Source organism: Rutidosis leptorrhynchoides, chromosome 2 (assembly GCF_046630445.1).
Source record: "Rutidosis leptorrhynchoides isolate AG116_Rl617_1_P2 chromosome 2, CSIRO_AGI_Rlap_v1, whole genome shotgun sequence".
Taxonomy (NCBI): Eukaryota; Viridiplantae; Streptophyta; class Magnoliopsida; order Asterales; family Asteraceae; genus Rutidosis; species Rutidosis leptorrhynchoides.
The window spans coordinates 419,948,953-419,971,005 of NC_092334.1; the positions used below are offsets into that span (position 1 = coordinate 419,948,953).

General features: G+C 35.0%; 1 protein-coding gene across 1 annotated transcript; it reads right to left on the reverse strand.

Annotated features, from left to right (window-relative positions):
* Positions 1 to 2,042: 2,042 nt before the first annotated feature.
* Positions 2,043 to 21,262, reverse strand: LOC139889179 (6,7,8-trihydroxycoumarin synthase-like). The gene is made up of 3 exons (XM_071872142.1): positions 20,688 to 21,262; positions 19,577 to 19,907; positions 2,043 to 2,672 (listed from the first exon to the last, which is right to left on the reverse strand). Exons 1-3 carry the CDS (start codon positions 21,260 to 21,262, stop codon positions 2,043 to 2,045), a joined length of 1,536 nt encoding a protein of 511 aa, XP_071728243.1.
* Positions 21,263 to 22,053: the final 791 nt, after the last annotated feature.

Consider the following 22,053-nt stretch of genomic DNA (forward strand, 5'->3'; position numbering starts at 1 on the left):
TTGTGCCTTTTGTAAACACTAAACTTGTTGTATGTTTTAATGAAACGTGTGGAATGGTTTACATATTTAATTGGCGCGTAAATGTGTATTATTTAAAAAAAAAAATTATCGTATGGAATACGGGTTGGGTTGTTTCATCTGGTTTGCGCCCGTGGAGTAAACCATTCTCCGTGTTTTGGAGTTGGGATATAACCACGTTAAATACCCGTGTCATTTGTACTTTATTTATCGTTATGCTTTAATTATTCTTTTGTCGTTTGTGGGTTAGTGATTAGTTTAAATCACTTGTCTTGTTAAGGCCTACCGAATTCCTAACAAGTGGTATCAGAGCTAAAGGTTTGAAGACCGGGCACGATGGTGGATTGAAAGCAAGTTTACGATAGGATGATGATTCGGTAATCATCAGGGTTATGAAACGACAGATCTGGGGTTTGCAACATGTTATCGAGATCTAGAGACTTAGTATATCGCAATAAACTCAGTGGATATGGTCTATGTATCCAGAGTTGATCATACTAGGATTGGGTGACGATTCTGGCGGGTCATGATGCAGTTGGTCGCGACAATTGTATTATGATGATGATCGTTAGCGAAGGGTTACAGAGTCAGAGATCGGTTCGATAGAGTTTGTTGCAGGAGAGAGATTTTTCGGAAGATTCAGGTATCGGATCTGAGTTATCATTCCTTGCAGTCATTTTCAAGGGAATGATGAACTTTCAAACTCCGGATATTATTGCGCAGCTGGAGAAGAAAAATCGTAACATGTTTGTTAGGCGTTGGATCGATTTGAAATTTTTACCGAAGGTGCTAGAGGCATAGATCTAGTGGCCGTAAAAGTTTGAGAAAGATCGAACCGTTAGGTCTCGAGATATAGTTTTTCGAAGTTGCTGGTGTTCAGGTTTAACCTGGTAAAAGTTCAAAGGTGTAGATTTTAAGATTTTGTGTTCTCACTGGAGCCTTGATGAATAGTCTACAAAGGCGTCTGTTGGGGTTTTCTGATTGCTGGGAAGGAAAATCATAGATAGACTGAAATTCTGTACGAGTGATCGTTGACACGGGTTTGACGGGATCGGACGTGTCTAGAGCGATGGGTGAGGCCGTGTTGTCTCATGAAAGAATCTTATAATTGAAGTTTCGCATACTTCAATTGATCTTCTTGTGTAAGAAGATGGTGTTGCAAGAAACCGAGAGTACCCTTGTTAGTAACTAGAGATCGGGTTGAAGTTTAGTGGTTTTGGTATCGAAAGACTTCCTTCCCTCTCGTGTGGAAGAGCGGCGTGACCCGGATGTTTGAATCTGGCGTTATCAAAAGTCGTAGCTGAGAGGAGATCGAGAGTTGCTCTGGGTGCTTGAACAACATTGACAATTAACGTATGTGATGAGTGTGCGTGTCCCAAATGGAGTTTGGCGGTATAATGGTGGTTTGACTTTCTTGGATGGAATGGAGATTGATGTCCGGTTTGTTCAAAATCTTCAAGTGGGAGATTGTTGAGTAGTGAAGAGTTTGCTCGAAGTCTTCAAGTGGGAGATTGTTGAAGGTGTGAAGAATTTGATCAAAGGAACAAGACGTGACTTGATGAACAAGGCGCTTGACTTGGTGAACAAGTCGTAGGGAGCTTGACTTGGTGAACAAGTCGTAGAGATTTTGTGGCCTTAATTAAATCTTCTAGTAGGAATGGAGTATGGAGCAAGTAATAGATATTTATGGAATGTCTTTTGCTTGAAGGACAAGTTTAACTTGGTCGACAAGTTTAACTCTTCCTATAAATTGTAACCCTAGCCTCATTGTAATGTGTGCACAAAATTAATAGTAAAAAATCTCTGGTTTGCGCCCATGGAGTAAACCCTTCTCCGTGTTTTGGAGTTGGGATATAATCACGTTAAATACCCGTGTCGTTTATACTTTATTTATCGTTATGCTTTAATTATTTGTTTGTCATTTGTGCGTTAGTAATTAGTCAAAATCACTTGTCTTGTTAGGGCCTACCGAATTCCTAACAACATCTTCAAGGTATTTTAACCAAAGTTTTATATTTGTACCACTAAAATCTATCATCTTTTTCTTGCAAGTAAACATGGGCTAAAAGACACAAATCATTCTTTTTATGCATGGTTAACCCTGGCATAACCTCATAATCTATATCTTCAATCTTCACACCATCTAACAAACTCCAATCAAACAAGTAAACAAGATTAGCTAACAACAGTTCTGCCATCAAAACGCCCATCGAAATTCCAGGACAAATTCTTCGACCACCTCCAAATGGAATCAACTCGAAATCATTACCTCTAAAGTCAACTTCACTACCCAAAAACCTCTCCGGTAAGAACTCTTCGGGGTTTTCCCATAACTCGGGGTCTCTTCCAATGGCCCACGCGTTCACATGAACCATAGTTTTTTGCTTGATTTCGTAACCGTGTAAAATTGTATCTTTATTCGTTTCTCGAGGTACTAGAAGAGGAGCTGGAGGGTATAACCTCATTATCTCTTTTGTTACTGTTTTGAGATAAGTAAGTTTTCGAAGATCATCTTCATTTACTTCACCTTTTTTCCCAACTACATTTCTAACTTCATCTTGTGTTTTTTTCATTATTTGAGGGTTTTTTATTAATGATGTCATTGCCCAAATCACTATAGCTGCACTAGCATCTGTTCCAGCCACCAATACATCCTACAAGAACAATGAAAGAAAATATTTGTAAACTTCAATATGTTTGCATTCTAATTAAAAGATTTGTGTTTAAAATTAGGTTACTTTATAGTTTTACTGTATACAATTTACCTATCTTTTTATTTAACATATATTCATATATTGAGAGTACAAAGAAAGTTTACCTTCTATTTCTTATCAAGTTATAAAATTAGACAATTATTAAAAAATTTGAATAGCTAAAAAAACATATTGGAAATCTAGATTGTGTTTTGGAAGTATATAAATTTCAACAGATTAGTTAGGTTATGATGCAGAGAGGAATTAGATTGTGATACACACAGGAAACAAATGGATAAAGTAAACATAAAATCAATTAAAAACAGAGTCAAGTTCATACTCCAGCTGCCGCATTTTAATAATTCACCTTTTCATTTCGTATTATCTCGAATTAATACTCGGTAATTCACTTTCATGAATAATTAAGAACAATTTGATAAAGTTCTTTTATATCCTATGCATGTAAAACAAAATTTTTGATAAAAAGTAAAGGACAAAACAATAAAGTGAATAAATAATACAGTGTTATAATAATTTTCTTTAATTGTATGTTTTTTTGTCTATCAACTATTAATTGAGACGGAGAGAGTACTTAAAATACAACTCGAAGAGGTATGCTAGACATATAAAAGTTTTATAAAAAGAAATTTACCAAATAATTTGGACTAATTATGTGTGAAATGGGAGGGGTATTAAAGAGAAAAAATGCGATTTGATTACTCAATCACTCATGATAATGATATTCTTAAGATCGATATGTGTTAAAGCAATCTAGGAAGTATGTCATGTAAGTTTGTAAAGTTTTCTAATTATAGTATTTCTTGTTCAGGCAACTAAATTTTCATATCAAATCCAAAAACCGTCGATCAAATACGGAGAAAATAACTTTAATCGTTAAAAAAATTAGTGAATAAATAAAATAATTATAATAAATTAGTAAGACCACTAATATAGGTCCGTGGTTGGGAGTGTGGTTAGAGCTCCCTTCCAACGATACCGATACAAGCAAGCTCCATTGGAGCGTGGTTGAATGGTCATGTTATGTGGGGCGGTTGTAAAGCATAATTAAACTAAGAGCATTTGCTGTTTTCTTTTATACCATATGCATTAAGAGTGTTGTATAGTATTAATCAATTTAGGTGGATCCATTTGATGGTTAAAGGTATGTCATGGGTATTGTGATGAGTTAATGATGAAAAGAAAACACCGAGGTAGCACTGATGTAGCACATTGTAGTTTGTGAAGACATACGTCACAAATAATAATAATAATAATAATAATAATAATAATAATAATAATAATAATAATAATAATAATAATAATAACCTTATATTCTTGTATATATTTTTATTTATATGTCTATATTAAAAAAAACTATAATTATGTTGGTGATTTTATTGTCATTAACCATTTTGTGTGATTACGATTTACTTGAAACAATTAAATTTCGAGTTAACCTTCATTACAAATTAGGAGAGTGTGGAATGCACAGTTAAATACTAGAGTCAATAAAATGAAAAGTTATGTTTGTGAGTTGGTGTCACTTTGGTTAAAAGACTCAACTATTCATAGCTAAGGTTTCGAATTTTAGAAGATTGGGGTCGTTTGCAGGGGTGGTTGAGTGTGTTGATTTAGATTCATACTCAAATGTTCTTTCCAAGGGCTTTGATTCTGGTTTCGATTTGGTGGTTCCGTTCACTCAAAAGGCTGATGTAGTGACCCGAACTTTTCCATGTTTATATATATTAATTGAGATTGATATTTACATGATTAAATGTTTCCAACATGTTAAGCAATCAAACTTGTTAAGACTTGATTAATTGAAATATGTTTCATATAGACAATTGACCACCCAAGTTGACCGGCGATTCACGAACGTTAAAACTTGTAAAAACGACATGACGATATATATATGGATATACATATGGTTAACATGAGATTATGATAAGTAAGTATCTCCATAAGTATATTAACAATGAGTTATGTACATATAAACAAGACTACTAACTTAAGGATTTCGATACGAGACATATATGTAACGATTATCGTTGTAACGACATTTAAATGTATATATATCATATTAAGATATATTAATATATCATAATATCATGATAATATAATAATTTAACATCTCATTAGATATAATAAACAATGGGTTAACAACATTAATTGAGATCGTTAACTTAAAGGTTTCAAAACAACACTTACATGTAACGACGACTTAACGACTCAGTTAAAATGTATATACATGTAGTGTATTTAGATGTATTAAAATACTTTTGGAAGACTTCAAGACATATATCAAAACACTCATACTTAACGAAAATGGTTACAGTTACTTTCCCATTCTTTTCTTTCATCAAGAATTCTAGTCGTATTCTTACCCGTATTATACACAGCTTCAAAACGTACTTACTATGGGTATATACCAATAGGAACTAGCATGGGATTCCACTCTTGATTATGTCATGTATGACTAATCAATTTTAACTTCTACCATGAGCTAGTCAACTAACTAGAACTCCTTTTAACCCCACTCACCACTCACCAATTACCACTCATCATTCACTCCATTTCACTTCCAATTCTCTTTCTAATTCTCTCTCAACACACACACACACTATTATGAACGTATTTTTCCAGTAGTTAATCATCATCTTCATCAAAAATCACTTCAAGAATCAAGCTATAATCATCATAGGAAGAACACTTCAAGAACACTTCAAAAATCTCTTCAAGTTTACTAATTTACTTCCAAGCTTTCTAATCCATTCCAAGTAATCATCTAAGATCAAGAAACCTTTGTTATATACAGTAGGTTATCTTTCTTATTCAAGGTAATATTCATATTCAAACTTTGATTCAATTTCTATAACTATAAACTATCTTAATTCGAGTAAAAATCTTACTTGAACTTGTTTTTGTGTCATGATCCTACTTCAAGAACTTTCAAGCCATCCAAGATCCTTTGAAGCTAGATCATTTCTTGTCACTTCCAGTAGGTTTACCTACTAAACTTGAGGTAGTAATGATGTTCATAACATCATTCGATTCATATATATAAAACTATCTTATTCGAAGGTTTAAACTCGTAATCACTAGAACATAGTTTAGTTAATTCTAAACTTGTTCGCAAACAAAAGTTAATCCTTCTAACTTGACTTTTAAAATTAACTAAACACATGTTCTATATCTATATGATATGCTAACTTAATGATTTAAAACCTGGAAACACGAAAAACACCGTAAAACCGGATTTACGCCGTCGTAGTAACACCGCGGGCTGTTTTGGGTTAGTTAATTAAAAACTATGATAAACTTTGATTTAAAAGTTGTTAGTCTGGTAAAATAATTTTTATTATGAACATGAAACTATATCCAAAAATTATGGTTAAACTCAAAGTGGAAGTATGTTTTCTAAAATGGTCATCTAGACGTCGTTTTTCGACTGAAATGACTACCTTTACAAAAACGACTTGTAACTTATTTTTCTGACTATAAACCTATACTTTTTCTGTTTAGATTCATAAAATAGAGTTCAATATGAAACCATAGCAATTTGATTCACTCAAAACGGATTTAAAATGAAGAAGTTATGGGTAAAACAAGATTGGATAATTTTTCTCATTTTAGCTACGTGAAAATTGGTAACAAATCTATTCCAACCATAACTTAATCAACTTGTATTGTATATTATGTAATCTTGAGATACCATAGACACGTATTTTATGTTTCGACCTATCATGTCGACACATCTATATAATATATTTTGGAACAACCATAGACACTCTATATGCAGTAATGTGGGAGTTAGCTATACAGGGTTGAGGTTGATTCCAAAATAATATATATAGTTTGAGTTGTGATCAATACTGAGATACGTATACACTGGGTCGTGGATTGATTCAAGATAATATTTATCGATTTATTTCTGTACATCTAACTGTGGACAACTAGTTGTAGGTTACTAACGAGGACAGCTGACTTAATAAACTTAAAACATCAAAATATATTAAAAGTGTTGTAAATATATTTTGAACATACTTTAATATACATGTATATATTGTTATAGGTTCATGAATCAACAGTGGCCAAGTCTTACTTCTCGACGAAGTAAAAATCTGTGAAAGTGAGTTATAGTCCCACTTTTAAAATCTAATATTTTTGGGATGAGAATACATGCAGGTTTTATAAATGATTTACAAAACAGACACAAGTACGTGAAACTACATTTTATGGTTGAATTATCGAAATCGAATATGCCCCTTTTTATTAAGTCTGGTAATCTAAGAATTAGGGAACAGACACCCTAATTGACGCGAATCCTAAAGATAGATCTATTGGGCCTAACAAACCCCATCCAAAGTACCGGATGCTTTAGTACTTCGAAATTTATATCATATCCGAAGGGTGTTCCGGAATGATGGGGATATTCTTATATATGCATCTTGTTATTGTCGGTTACCAGGTGTTCACCATATGAATGATTTTTATCTCTATGTATGGGATGTGTATTGAAATATGAAATCTTGTGGTCTATTGTTACGATTTGATATATATAGGTTAAACCTATAACTTACTAACATTTTTGTTGACGTTTAAAGCATGTTTATTCTCAGGTGAATATTAAGAGCTTCCGCTGTTGCATACTAAAATAAGGACAAGATTTGGAGTCCATGTTTGTATGATATTGTGTAAAAACTGCATTCAAGAAACTGATTTCGATGTAACATATTTGTATTGTAAACCATTATGTAATGGTCGTGTGTAAACAGGATATTTTAGATTATCATTATTTGATAATCTACGTAAAGCTTTATAAACCTTTATTTATGAAATAAAGGTTATGGTTTGTTTTAAAAATGAATGCAGTCTTTGAAAAACGTCTCATATAGAGGTCAAAACCTCGCAACGAAATCAATTAATATGGAACGTTTTTAATCAATAAGAACGGGACATTTCAGTTGGTATCCGAGCGTTGGTCTTAGAGAACCAGAATTTTGCATTAGTGTGTCTTATAGAGTTTGTTAGGATGCATTAGTGAGTCTGGACTTCGACCGTGTTTACTTGAAAAATGATTGCTTAACAAATTTTGTTGGAAACTATATATTTTTAACATGTGAATATTATGTGATATATTAATCTCTTAACGCGTTTGATATTATGTGATAGATGTCTACCTCTAGAACAAGTCCCATTGACTCACCTAATAATAATGAAGAGTCAAATGTAAATTGGAATGATTCGTGGACTGATTCACAAGTTCCCGAAGAGGAACCGGAAGAAGAGTCGGAACCGGAAGAAGAATCGGAACCGGAAGAAGAAATAGAACCGGTGGGGGAAATAATAAAACGGTTAAGTAAAAGAAAATCCTCAACCAACCGACCAAGGTTAATTATGGTCAATGGTGTTTCCGCCAAGGAAGCAAAATATTGGGAGGATTACCAATTCTTCGATGAATCGGATTCCGACGAGAATTCCGATGATGTTATAGAAATTACCCCAACTGAATTTAAAAAGGCAAAAGAAAATAATAAGGGAAAGGGCATAAAAATAGAGAAATCTAATTCCAACCCCGATGAACTTTATATGTATCGTCAACCCCCGAAGTCCTTAAGTTGTAACAATGACCCGGGAACCTCTAAACCACCAGGTTTTTCTAAACCAATGTGGAAAACGACGGCTCGTATTAGGGGAACATCATATATCCCTAGAAACTTGGCAAAACGAACCAAAACCGAAGAAGAAGAAACAAGCGAGTCGGAATAAGATAGTTGTATTCGTGTGGTGTAATATATGTAATGTAGTGTGCTTATGCTTTATGATATATGTAAAAAAATTGCTTGTATTAATAAGTATTTTTTTTTATGAATCTAACTCTTGTCTATTTTACAGTATAAAAACACAAAATGGATAGACAACCCAATATTTTAAGAGACCTACCCGGAGACATGATTGATGAAATCTTGTCCAGAGTCGGTCAGAATTCTTCGGCACAACTATTTAAGGCGAGATCAGTTTGTAAGACATTCGAAGAACGTTCCAAGAATGCCTTGGTTTATAAAAGGCTTTCGTTCGAAAGATGGGGGATATCACATTGGGAAATCCATAAGTTACGATGTGTTTACTTTGACGCATATATTGCGGGGAACCCAAATGCTATTTTACGCAATGGGTTAAGAAATTATTTTGACTCAATATATCCGAATATTGGACTTCGTGATTTAGAAAAAGCGGCTAACATGCAACATAAAGAAGCATGTTATGCTTACAGATTAGTAATGTTCGCTTCTCACCAAAGTGAGAACAAGAACATCGGGCTACAACTATTAAACAAAACGTTCCCACAAGTGACGGAGTCGGTAATTGGGGTAAGAAATGAGGTTTTTAGATTGTTACGGGACTGTTGGACATTACGTAACCCTCGTCCCTTTGACGACGTTACAACACGCTGTCTTATCAACGGCCATAACGGTTATGTTCCACAAGACCAAGGATGGGAAGTAGTCCTAGTAAAACCAGAATGCATGACTTGTTTCTGGACGTATGAATTACGTGTCTTTATTGCCTTTGCTGAACGACTTGTGTACTAGCTAGAATTATCTTCACAACTATCTTGTATCAAAGTTATTGTGTGCTATATTTCATGCTTTATGTAAAATAAGCGGTATTGTAAGTTTGTAAAATATTGTATAAAAGTTTGAACGCGAAATATTATTATAATCAGTTTTTCATATAGAATTGTAGTAGTTGAATTGTATATTAGCTACTAAGTATGAACTTAACGGGTAGGTACTACCCGAATTTAAACTTATAAAACGCTAATATGAAGAAAAAGCTTTTATAAATGAGTTCATATTATGCTACGAAATACTATTAACTACTCTTAATATTCTGTATGATTAACTTGTTCCATTTGACTATTTTGAAGGAAATGGCACCGACTACTCGACACACCGTGAATATGAATGAAGAGGAATTCCGTACTTTTCTAGCTTCAAACATAGCCGCAGTACAGGCTGCGCTACATACCAACAATAACCTTGGATCTAGCAGTACAGGAAATCGTGTAGGGTGCACCTACAAAGAATTCACTGCCTGCAAACCTTTGGAATTTGATGGTACCGAAGGACCGATCGGATTGAAACGGTGGACCGAGAAGGTCGAATCGGTGTTTGTCATAAGTAAGTGTACTGAAGAGGACAAAGTAAAGTACGCTACGCATACCTTCACAGGTTCTGCGTTAACATGGTGGAATACCTATCTAGAGCAAGTGGGACAAGACGATGCGTACGCACTACCGTGGTCAGCATTCAAGCACTTGATGAACGAGAAGTACCGTCCCAGAACCGAGGTCAATAAGCTCAAGACAGAACTTAGAGGGTTACGAACCCAAGGATTTGATATTACCACGTACGAAAGACGATTCACAGAATTGTGCCTATTGTGTCCGGGAGCATTCGAAGATGAGGAAGAGAAGATCGACGCGTTTGTGAAAGGATTACCGGAAAGAATCCAAGAAGATATAAGTTCACACGAGCCCGCCTCCATACAACAGGCATGTAGAATGGCTCACAAACTAGTAAACCAGATTGAAGAAAGAATTAAAGAACAGACTGCTGAAGAGGCCAATGTGAAGCAAGTCAAAAGAAAGTGGGAGGAAAACGGTGATAAGAATCACCAATACAACAACAACAGCAATTACAACAACAATCGCAACATCAATCGCAACTACAACAAACGGCCCAACAACAACAACAACAACAACAACAGCAACTATAACAATCATCCCAACAATAATAATAACCGCAACAACAACAATCAGAAGCAGCTATGCCAAAGGTGTGAAAAGTATCACTCGGGGTTCTGCACCAAATTTTGCAACAAGTGTAAAAGAAATGGTCATAGCGCGGCGAAGTGTGAGGTCTACGGACCAGGGGTTAATAGAACGAAAGGAACAAATGGTGTCGGAACGAGTAATGGCAGAGCAAGTAGTGTCGGAGCAAGTTATGCCAATGTAGTTTGTTATAAATGTGGAAAACCGGGCCACATTATTAGAAATTGCCCGAACCAGGAGAACACGAATGGACAAGGCCGCGAAAGAGTTTTCAATATTAATGTGGCAGAGGCACAAGAAGACCCGGAGCTTGTTACGGGTACGTTTCTTATTGACAATAAATCTGCTTACGTTTTATTTGATTCGGGTGCGGATAGAAGCTATATGAGTAGAGATTTTTGTGCTAAATTAAGTTGTCCATTGACGCCTTTGGATAGTAAATTTTTACTCGAATTAGCAAATGGTAAATTAATTTCAGCAGATAATATATGTCGGAATCGAGAAATTAAGCTGATTAGCGAAACATTTAAGATTGACTTGATACCAGTAGAGTTAGGGAGTTTTGATGTGATAATCGGTATGGACTGGTTGAAAGAAGTGAAAGCAGAGATTGTTTGTTACGAAAATGCAATTCGCATTATACGAGAAAAAGGAAAACCCTTAATGGTGTACGGAGAAAAGGGCAACACGAAGCTACATCTTATTAGTAATTTGAAGGCACAAAAACTAATAAGAAAAGGTTGCTATGCTGTTCTAGCACACGTCGAGAAAGTACAAACTGAAGAAAAGAGCATCAATGATGTTCCCGTCGCAAAAGAATTTCCCGATGTATTTCTGAAAGAATTACCGGGATTACCCCCACATCGATCCGTTGAATTTCAAATAGATCTTGTACCAGGAGCTGCACCAATAGCTCGTGCTCCTTACAGACTCGCACCCAGCGAGATGAAAGAACTGCAAAGCCAATTACAAGAACTTTTAGAGCATGGTTTCATTCGACCAAGCACATCACCGTGGGGAGCTCCGGTTTTGTTTGTCAAGAAGAAAGATGGTACATTCAGGTTGTGTATCGACTACCGATAGTTGAACAAACTTACCATCAAGAACCGCTACCCACTACCGAGAATCGATGACTTATTTGATCAACTACAAGGCTCGTCTGTTTATTCAAAGATTGACTTACGTTCCGGGTATCATCAAATGCGGGTGAAAGAAGATGATATTCCAAAGACTGCTTTCAGAACACGTTACGGTCATTACGAGTTTATGGTCATGCCATTTGGTTTAACTAATGCACCAGCTGTGTTCATGGACCTTATGAACCGAGTGTGTGGACCATACCTTGACAAGTTTGTCATTGTTTTCATTGATGACATACTTATTTACTCAAAGAATGACCAAGAACACGGTGAACATTTGAGAAAGGTGTTAGAAGTATTGAGGAAGGAAGAATTGTACGCTAAATTTTCAAAGTGTGCATTTTGGTTGGAAGAAGTTCAATTCCTCGGTCACATAGTGAACAAAAAAGGTATTAAGGTGGATCCGGCAAAGATAGAAACTGTTGAAAAGTGGGAAACACCGAAAACTCCTAAACACATACGCCAGTTTTTAGGACTAGCTGGTTACTACAGAAGGTTCATCAAGACTTTTCCAGAATAGCAAAACCCTTGACTGCATTAACGCATAAAGGGAAAAAATTTGAATGGAAGGATGAACAAGAGAAAGCGTTTCAGTTATTGAAGAAAAAGCTAACTACGGCACCTATATTGTCATTGCCTGAAGGGAATGATGATTTTGTGATTTATTGTGACGCATCAAAGCAAGGTCTCGGTTGTGTATTAATGCAACGAACGAAGGTGATTGCTTATGCGTCTAGACAATTGAAGATTCACGAGCAAAATTATACGACGCATGATTTGGAATTAGGCGCGGTTGTTTTTGCATTAAAGACTTGGAGGCACTACTTATATGGGGTCAAAAGTTTTATATATACCGACCACAAAAGTCTTCAACACATATTTAATCAGAAACAACTGAATATGAGGCAGCGTAGGTGGATTGAATTGTTGAATGATTACGACTTTGAGATTCGTTACCACCCGGGGAAGGCAAATGTGGTAGCCGATGCCTTGAGCAGAAAGGACAGAGAACCCATTCGAGTAAAATCTATGAATATAATGATTCATAATAACCTTACTATTCAAATAAAGGAGGCGCAACAAGGAGTTTTAAAAGAAGGAAATTTAAAGGATGAAATACCCAAAGGATCGGAGCAGCATCTTAATATTCGGGAAGACGGAACCCGGTATAGGGCTGAAAGGATTTGGGTACCAAAATTTGGAGATATGAGAGAAATGGTACTTAGAGAAGCTCATAAAACCAGATACTCAATACATCCTGGAACGTGGAAGATGTACAAGGATCTCAAGAAACATTTTTGGTGGCCGGGTATGAAAGCCGATGTTGCTAAATACGTAGGAGAATGTTTGACGTGTTCTAAGGTCAAAGCTGAGCATCAGAAACCATCAGGTCTACTTCAACAACCCGAAATCCCAGAATGGAAATGGGAAAACATTACCATGGATTTCATCACTAAATTGCCAAGGACTGCAAGTGGTTTTGATACTATTTGGGTAATAGTTGATCGTCTCACCAAATCAGCACACTTCCTGCCAATAAGAGAAGATGACAAGATGGAGAAGTTAGCACGACTGTATTTGAAGGAAGTCGTCTCCAGACATGAAATACCAATCTCTATTATCTCTGATAGGGATGGCAGATTTATTTCAAGATTCTGGCAGACATTACAGCAAGCATTAGGAACTCGTCTAGACATGAGTACTGCCTATCATCCACAAACTGATGGGTAGAGCGAAAGGACGATACAAACGCTTGAAGACATGCTACGAGCATGTGTTATTGATTTCGGAAACAGTTGGGATCGACATCTACCGTTAGCAGAATTTTCCTACAACAACAGCTACCATTCAAGCATTGAGATGGCGCCGTTTGAAGCACTTTATGGTAGAAAGTGCAGGTCTCCGATTTGTTGGAGTGAAGTGGGGGATAGACAAATTACGGGTCCGGAGATTATATAAGAAACTACCGAGAAGATCATCCAAATTCAACAACGGTTGAAAACCGCCCAAAGTCGACAAAAGAGCTACGCTGACATTAAAAGAAAAGATATAGAATTTGAAATTGGAGAGATGGTCATGCTTAAAGTTCCACCTTGGAAAGGCGTTGTTCGATTTGGTAAACGAGGGAAATTAAATCCAAGGTATATTGGACCATTCAAGATTATTGATCGTGTCGGACCAGTAGCTTACCGACTTGAGTTACCTCAACAACTCGCGGCAGTACATAACACTTTCCACGTCTCGAATTTGAAGAAATGTTTTGCTAAAGAAGATCTCACTATTCCGTTAGATGAAATCCAAATCAACGAAAAACTTCAATTCATCGAAGAACCCGTCGAAATAATGGATCGTGAGGTTAAAAGACTTAAGCAAAACAAGATACCAATTGTTAAGGTTCGATGGAATACTCGTAGAGGACCGAGTTCACCTGGGAGCGTGAAGATCAGATGAAGAAGAAATACCCGCATCTATTTCCAGAAGATTCGTCAACACCTTCAACAGCTTAAAATTTCGGGACGAAATTTATTTAACGGGTAGGTACTGTAGTGACCCGAACTTTTCCATGTTTATATATATTAATTGAGATTGATATTTACATGATTAAATGTTTCCAACATGTTAAGCAATCAAACTTGTTAAGACTTGATTAATTGAAATATGTTTCATATAGACAATTGACCACCCAAGTTGACCGGCGATTCACGAACGTTAAAACTTGTAAAAACGACATGACGATATATATATGGATATACATATGGTTAACATGAGATTATGATAAGTAAGTATCTCCATAAGTATATTAACAATGAGTTATATACATATAAACAAGACTACTAACTTAAGGATTTCGAAACGAGACATATATGTAACGATTATCGTTGTAACGACATTTAAATGTATATATATCATATTAAGATATATTAATATATCATAATATCATGATAATATAATAATTTAACATCTCATTAGATATAATAAACAATGGGTTAACAACATTAATTGAGATCGTTAACTTAAAGGTTTCAAAACAACACTTACATGTAACGACTAACGATGACTTAACGACTCAGTTAAAATGTATATACATGTAGTGTATTTAGATGTATTAAAATACTTTTGGAAGACTTCAAGACATATATCAAAACACTCATACTTAACGAAAATGGTTACAGTTACTTTCCCATTCTTTTCTTTCATCAAGAATTCTAGTCGTATTCTTACCCGTATTATACACAGCTTCAAAATGTACTTACTATGGGTATATACCAATAGGAACTAGCATGGGATTCCACTCTTGATTATGTCATGCATGACTAATCAATTTTAACTTCTACCATGAGCTAGTCAACTAACTAGAACTCCTTTTAACCCCACTCACCACTCACCAATTACCACTCATCATTCACTCCATTTCACTTCCAATTCTCTTTCTAATTCTCTCTCAACACACACACACTATTATGAACGTATTTTTCCAGTAGTTAATCATCATCTTCATCAAAAATCACTTCAAGAATCAAGCTATAATCATCATAGGAAGAACACTTCAAGAACACTTCAAAAATCCCTTCAAGTTTACTAATTTACTTCCAAGCTTTCTAATCCATTCCAAGTAATCATCTAAGATCAAGAAACCTTTGTTATATACAGTAGGTTATCTTTCTTATTCAAGGTAATATTCATATTCAAACTTTGATTCAATTTCTATAACTATAAACTATCTTAATTCGAGTAAAAATCTTACTTGAACTTGTTTTTGTGTCATGATCCTACTTCAAGAACTTTCAAGCCATCCAAGATCCTTTAAAGCTAGATCATTTCTTGTCACTTCCAGTAGGTTTACCTACTAAACTTGAGGTAGTAATGATGTTCATAACATCATTCGATTCATATACATAAAACTATCTTATTCGAAGGTTTAAACTCGTAATCACTAGAACATAGTTTAGTTAATTCTAAACTTGTTCGCAAACAAAAGTTAATCCTTCTAACTTGACTTTTAAAATTAACTAAACACATGTTCTATATCTATATGATATGCTAACTTAATGATTTAAAACCTGGAAACACGAAAAACACCGTAAAACCGGATTTACGCCGTCGTAGTAACACCGCGGGCTGTTTTGGGTTAGTTAATTAAAAACTATGATAAACTTTGATTTAAAAGTTTTTATTCTGAGAAAATGATTTTTATTATGAACATGAAACTATATCCAAAAATTATGGTTAAACTCAAAGTGGAAGTATGTTTTCTAAAATGGTCATCTTGACGTCGTTCTTTCGACTGAAATGACTACCTTTACAAAAACGACTTGTAACTTATTTTTCCGACTATAAACCTATACTTTTTCTGTTTAGATTCATAAAATAGAGTTCAATATGAAACCATAGCAATTTGATTCACTCAAAACGGATTTAAAATGAAGAAGTTATGGGTAAAACAAGATTGGATAATTTTTCTCATTTTAGCTACGTGAAAATTGGTAACAAATCTATTCCAACCATAACTTAATCAACTTGTATTGTATATTATGTAATCTTGAGATACCATAGACACGTATACAATGTTTCGACCTATCATGTCGACCCATCTATATAATATATTTTGGAACAACCATAGACACTCTATATGCAGTAATGTGGGAGTTAGCTATACATGGTTGAGGTTGATTCCAAAATAATATATATAGTTTGAGTTGTGATCAATACTGAGATACGTATACACTGGGTCGTGGATTGATTCAAGATAATATTTATCGATTTATTTCTGTACATCTAACTGTGGACAACTAGTTGTAGGTTACTAACGAGGACAGCTGACTTAATAAACTTAAAACATCAAAATATATTAAAAGTGTTGTAAATATATTTTGAACATACTTTAATATACATGTATATATTGTTATAGGTTCGTGAATCAACAGTGGCCAAGTCTTACTTCTCGACGAAGTAAAAATCTGTGAAAGTGACTTATAGTCCCACTTTTAAAATCTAATATTTTTGGGATGAGAATACATGCAGGTTTTATAAATAATTTACAAAATAGACACAAGTACGTAAAACTACATTCTATGGTTGAATTATCGAAATCGAATATGCCCCTTTTTATTAAGTCTGGTAATCTAAGAATTAGGGAACATACACCCTAATTGACGCGAATCCTAAAGATAGATCTATTGGGCCTAACAAACCCCATCCAAAGTACCGGATGCTTTAGTACTTCGAAATTTATATCATATCCGAAGGGTGTCCCGGAATGATGGGGATATTCTTATATATGCATCTTGTTATTGTCGGTTACCAGGTGTTCACCATATGAATGATTTTTATCTCTATGTATGGGATGTGTATTGAAATATGAAATCTTGTGGTCTATTGTTACGATTTGATATATATAGGTTAAACCTATAACTCACCAACATTTTTGTTGACGTTTAAAGCATGTTTATTCTCAGGTGAATATTAAGAGCTTCCGCTGTTGCATACTAAAATAAGGACAAGATTTGGAGTCCATGTTTGTATGATATTGTGTAAAAACTGCATTCAAGAAACTGATTTCGATGTAACATATTTGTATTGTAAACCATTATGTAATGGTCGTGTGTAAACAGGATATTTTAGATTAGCATTATTTGATAATATACGTAAAGCTTTATAAACCTTTATTTATGAAATAAAGCTTATGGTTTGTTTTAAAAATGAATGCAGTCTTTGAAAAACGTCTCATATAGAGGTCAAAACCTCGCAACGAAATCAATTAATATGGAACGTTTTTAATCAATAAGAACGGGACATTTCAGCTGAGGCCTTTTTTAGGTTTGTTTGGGTGGAGTTAAGGGGTTTTCCGGCGAAGTTTGTTTCCTTAGATAATATTAGAGGTATTGCTAGCAGGGTAGGTTCGGTGGTGAAAGTGGCAAATTCTTCGTCTGAATTGTTAGAGTTTGGCTCTGTTTATGTGTTTGTTGAAACTTCTCAGGTTAAGCATATTCACGAGCTAGTTCCTTTTTCGTTGATTGATGATTCGTTGGATACTGGCCACATTTGGGTCAATGAAATTTCTGATATATCGATCGTTGAGAGAATTCAGGCTGCTAGTGTCTCGGCTGATTTTGTACAAGATGTTAATGACTCGGTTATGAAGGATTTGATGTCAGGAGGGGGAAATCTTGATGCAGATGGTCATTTGGGTGATCCTGTTAATGGCGGTGAGGTGTTGGGTAAAGGTATTGGGGGTGGTGTGGTTGATGGTGGGAAGGACGATGTTGGTTTTTCTTCTCCGGTTGCTACGGGTATTAACGTAGGTGTCTACAATTCTAGCGTCGTTAAGTCTGGATCGGGAATTGGTACACCTTCTTCGGTTGCGATCTCTTTGGATAAAGTTCAGGCGGCGTTAGAATCTCACGGTTTTCGAAAGCGTAAACGGGTTCGTTGTTCAGGTTCAAGTTCAAGTAATTGTGATGGGGGTTTAGAAGGTCTTAAAAAGGTGATCGGGAAGAATGATTCGGGTCTTGCTCCGGTACGTGCAGGTTTTGAAATTGGTCAGTCGAGCAACAAGATAGACGGGTTGGTAACGGGTCGGGTGGAATGTTTGTTTGGTAAGGATTATGTTGGGCCTGGGATGGTGAAAAGGTCTGATGTGGGGCCTGGAGGTGGGCCTGGGTTGGGTCCTGAGTCGGTAATGGGGTCGGGCGAAGGTGGTGGGTCGGGTAGAACGTTTAGTTTCTTCGAAGAGGCGGTGAAAGATATTGAAGGTTTGGTTAGGGTGGAAGGTAAATTGATTGGGTCGAAGACGCTTCCGAAGCTTAAAGAGGGGACAAGGGCTCGGCTAAAGAAAGGTAAAGGGGTGGTCGTTCGAAGGTCTAAGTTTGATGGTTAAGCTTGTTGCGTTCTTTAGTTCGTTATTTTGTTAGTCTCTTTGAGTTTTCTTTGTATGTGTGCAAGTGTTTGTAAAAGTTTTTGTGTTGTTTGACTTCGGTGCCTTTGTTTGTATCTTTATTCCGAGTCTTCATCTTTTTGATGAACGGCTCGTGTTCTATAAAAGTTTCGGTTTTTTTCCACACACAAAAAAAAAAAAAAAAAAAAAAAAAAAAAATCTAACTTTTTATGAAATGTGATAATGGCATATTTTTCTCAAATTGTATCACCACTCATCCTACATTTTTGCCAAATGATTACCACTCATCCTACGGAGGCGATTTTACATTGAATCATGTGGGGACCCCAGTATTTTTAACTCTTTATTTATAAATTAATACTAAAAAGTTTTAGAACACCACTATATCTATCTAAAGATAAGAGCACATATATTTTTTAAGTCGGTGGTTTTTTTAAGTATACATTTATATTTTAGGAAAAAAATTATATATAAAGTACCACTTATATTGTATAAGTTCCATTAACTTTCGATCCTAGATTCGCCACTGATTATATATAAAGAGTTTTTGTTTCAAATTCATATTGATATGATGGACAATTCATATACACGAAACTCTTTGTTGTTGACTCCAAATTTTGATTGTCTGCATTGGAGTTGTCACTTTTTGTTACCCTAAACAAAGATTTCTTGTAACTCAACGACAGTGTATAAGGTCAAAATACTTTACTGTGAAAATAATTACACGATTCCAAAGTTTATCCCATTTTTACCAAACCCTATAACTGACAAATTATGTGTACATTTTCAAAAAAATTGAATTTCAACCATTAAATAAGTTAATGATTTTGAATTTCAATTATTGATTTAGATAACGATGTCATAGTTGTCTCTATGCTTATTTAACCATTATTTACTTTGAATTTAAATCCTAACTATTATCTTGAGATTTCAACCATTTTAATTTAGTGGGGAAAAAGAATGAAGAATATCGAAGAGAGCATAAAGTATTTACCGTGAGCATGGCTTTTATGTGATTGTCAGTGAGCTCAATATTACTCATAACTCGATCCTTTTTTAGTTGAATTAATATGTCGATAATGTCGTCATCATCCTCATGACACTTTCGATATTCAGCGTTGACGCGTTCATCAATTAGTTCTTGGTAAAACGAATCTAAATCTTGAAAACACTTCTCTAACCGATCAATTTGGCCAGTTAGTCTATCAATCAAACCCACAAAAGGCATTCCGGGCCAAAGATCCGAAACAAACAAGTTTGTTATCATCCCTTGAAGTCCAGCAATGAGCCCAAGAATTTTGGTACGTTCTTGTCCATCTTCGTACCTGTTAAAAATTGTGGAAGTACCCATAAATTAAGGTTGGCTCGATACCATATTGAAGATTTTGGAAATATATGTGGTGCAAAACATTATATTTTAAAATATATAGGGAATATAATCAAAAATAAAATACAATTAAGGGTATAATAATACATAATAGACCTAAAAAGTAATGAATACCGAATCCATCTCAATTCTATTATCTTGGGAAAAACACACAGTTTAAATTATTACATTGAATTTTTTATGTAATTTCCCATCTACCGCTTACGTTTTACTTATATTTTTGTCTGATACATATTTTAAGGCTTTGCTTAAAAAAAAGATGAATCTCTTAAGGTTATAAATATTTCTTTAATGAAAAATTAATTTAGAACATCCAATAATAGAATTGCAACACAAGGAGAACGAAGAGTATTTTTTTTTTTTTTTATAAACGGTGGTTAGGAGTCACTGAAGGGAGCCGAACGCGATGTCGAAATCCACTCACCCGATCATTTCCTTATTCGAACTATTACAGTCCTACCGCCCCTCAAGAAGAAACCCCCACAACGAAACTATTCGGGCATCGCGTGTGTAAAACCCCCTTGGATAAGGTTCAAACGCAAGGATACAACAATTGAAACGCAAGGTGTCCACAACCTCCGAGGCCCATGGAATGAGCGAGTAACAACAATGGAAATTTTGCAGCGAGTTGGAATCGAATCCCTAAGCTCCCATATGAGGATTCAGGTCACTACCACTACGCCACTCCTTATTTAAAACGAAGAGTATTTAACAGTACCTTTTGCCAAAACCAACTCTCATTACAATAGTACTCATCACATTTTTGGCGATTTCGCTCACGTTTACGTGCTTAGACGAATGCGCTAGGTCGTGTATCATGTTCATGGCAAGTGTCACCTCGTCTTCACGAATATGCCTAGAATGTTGTACTCTTTTAAGGCCTAGTACATGAACATTAACAAGCTTTTTCATTTGTTTAAAATAATCGTTGTAAGGTGAAAAAACGACGTCGAGTTTATTGTATGTGAATTTTCGTTGTGCGATTGTTGATGGTCTATTACAAAAGATAAGATCTTGGGTTTTCAGGACTTCTTTCGCTAGACTTGCTGATGAAACAACAACCGATGGGATGAAACCAAGGTTGAGAAATACGATTGGACCGTACGATTTTGAAAGGTTCAAAAAGGAAGTGTGGAGGCTTGATTGATCAATTTGGTGCAAATTTCCAATTAAGGGGAGTCCAAGAGGGCCTGGTGGATTGCATCTTGATTTGTTTTTTGAGATTTTGGGAAGAAAATAGAGGAAAGACAGCACGGGAAGAAACACAAGAAGAAAAGTATAAAATATCGGCATTGTATTGATATTTTGAGAGTTATGAACTACGGAGTACTAGTTTTAGTTATATAGGATTCATTTGCATTTTAGATAATTGACAAAGAATGATGGATGTAGGTCAAACATTCCACAGCAGCCAGCCAACAGCCATAAGTTATTTTCTATTTTTGGTGATGGTTGACTTTTAATTTATTCATAATTGTATAAAAATCTTGAGTTCAACATCATCACTAAGTGTACATTTTAGGTTTAGAAAATCAAATTGTATTTGATAATCATAATGATTAAGTTCTAAGTGGTTCAATATTTAAATAATTTTAAGGTTTCTATTAAACTTATTTTTAATAGCAATAATCTGTTTAATAATAATTTTGAATATAAATTATATATAAATGATGTCTTAATGTATTAATTTTTTAAATAAATAAATAAATAAATAAAAGATATATAATTGTTAGATAAAGTTGTCCATAATGTAAAGAGGATATTAAAAGAAATGAAAGTGATTAACAAAGTTTTTTTTTATCTCTGAATGGTTAAAAGCACTAATTGCTGAATAATTTGACATCATCATCTCACAAACAAACAAACTAAATGTTAAACATTTTCAACAATCAGTGATAAGTCATTTAACTAACTGGTAAACAACACACCCTTAGTCATTACTAGTCACAAAAGTCTCAAATTGAGAACTTGCGCGCATAGCCCAACGGTTCTCTCCATGTACTTTGTGTCATGGGATAGAGAGAGATCATGGGTTCGATCCTTAGGGATGACATGATTTTTTTTAAACCAATTGAACACCAATA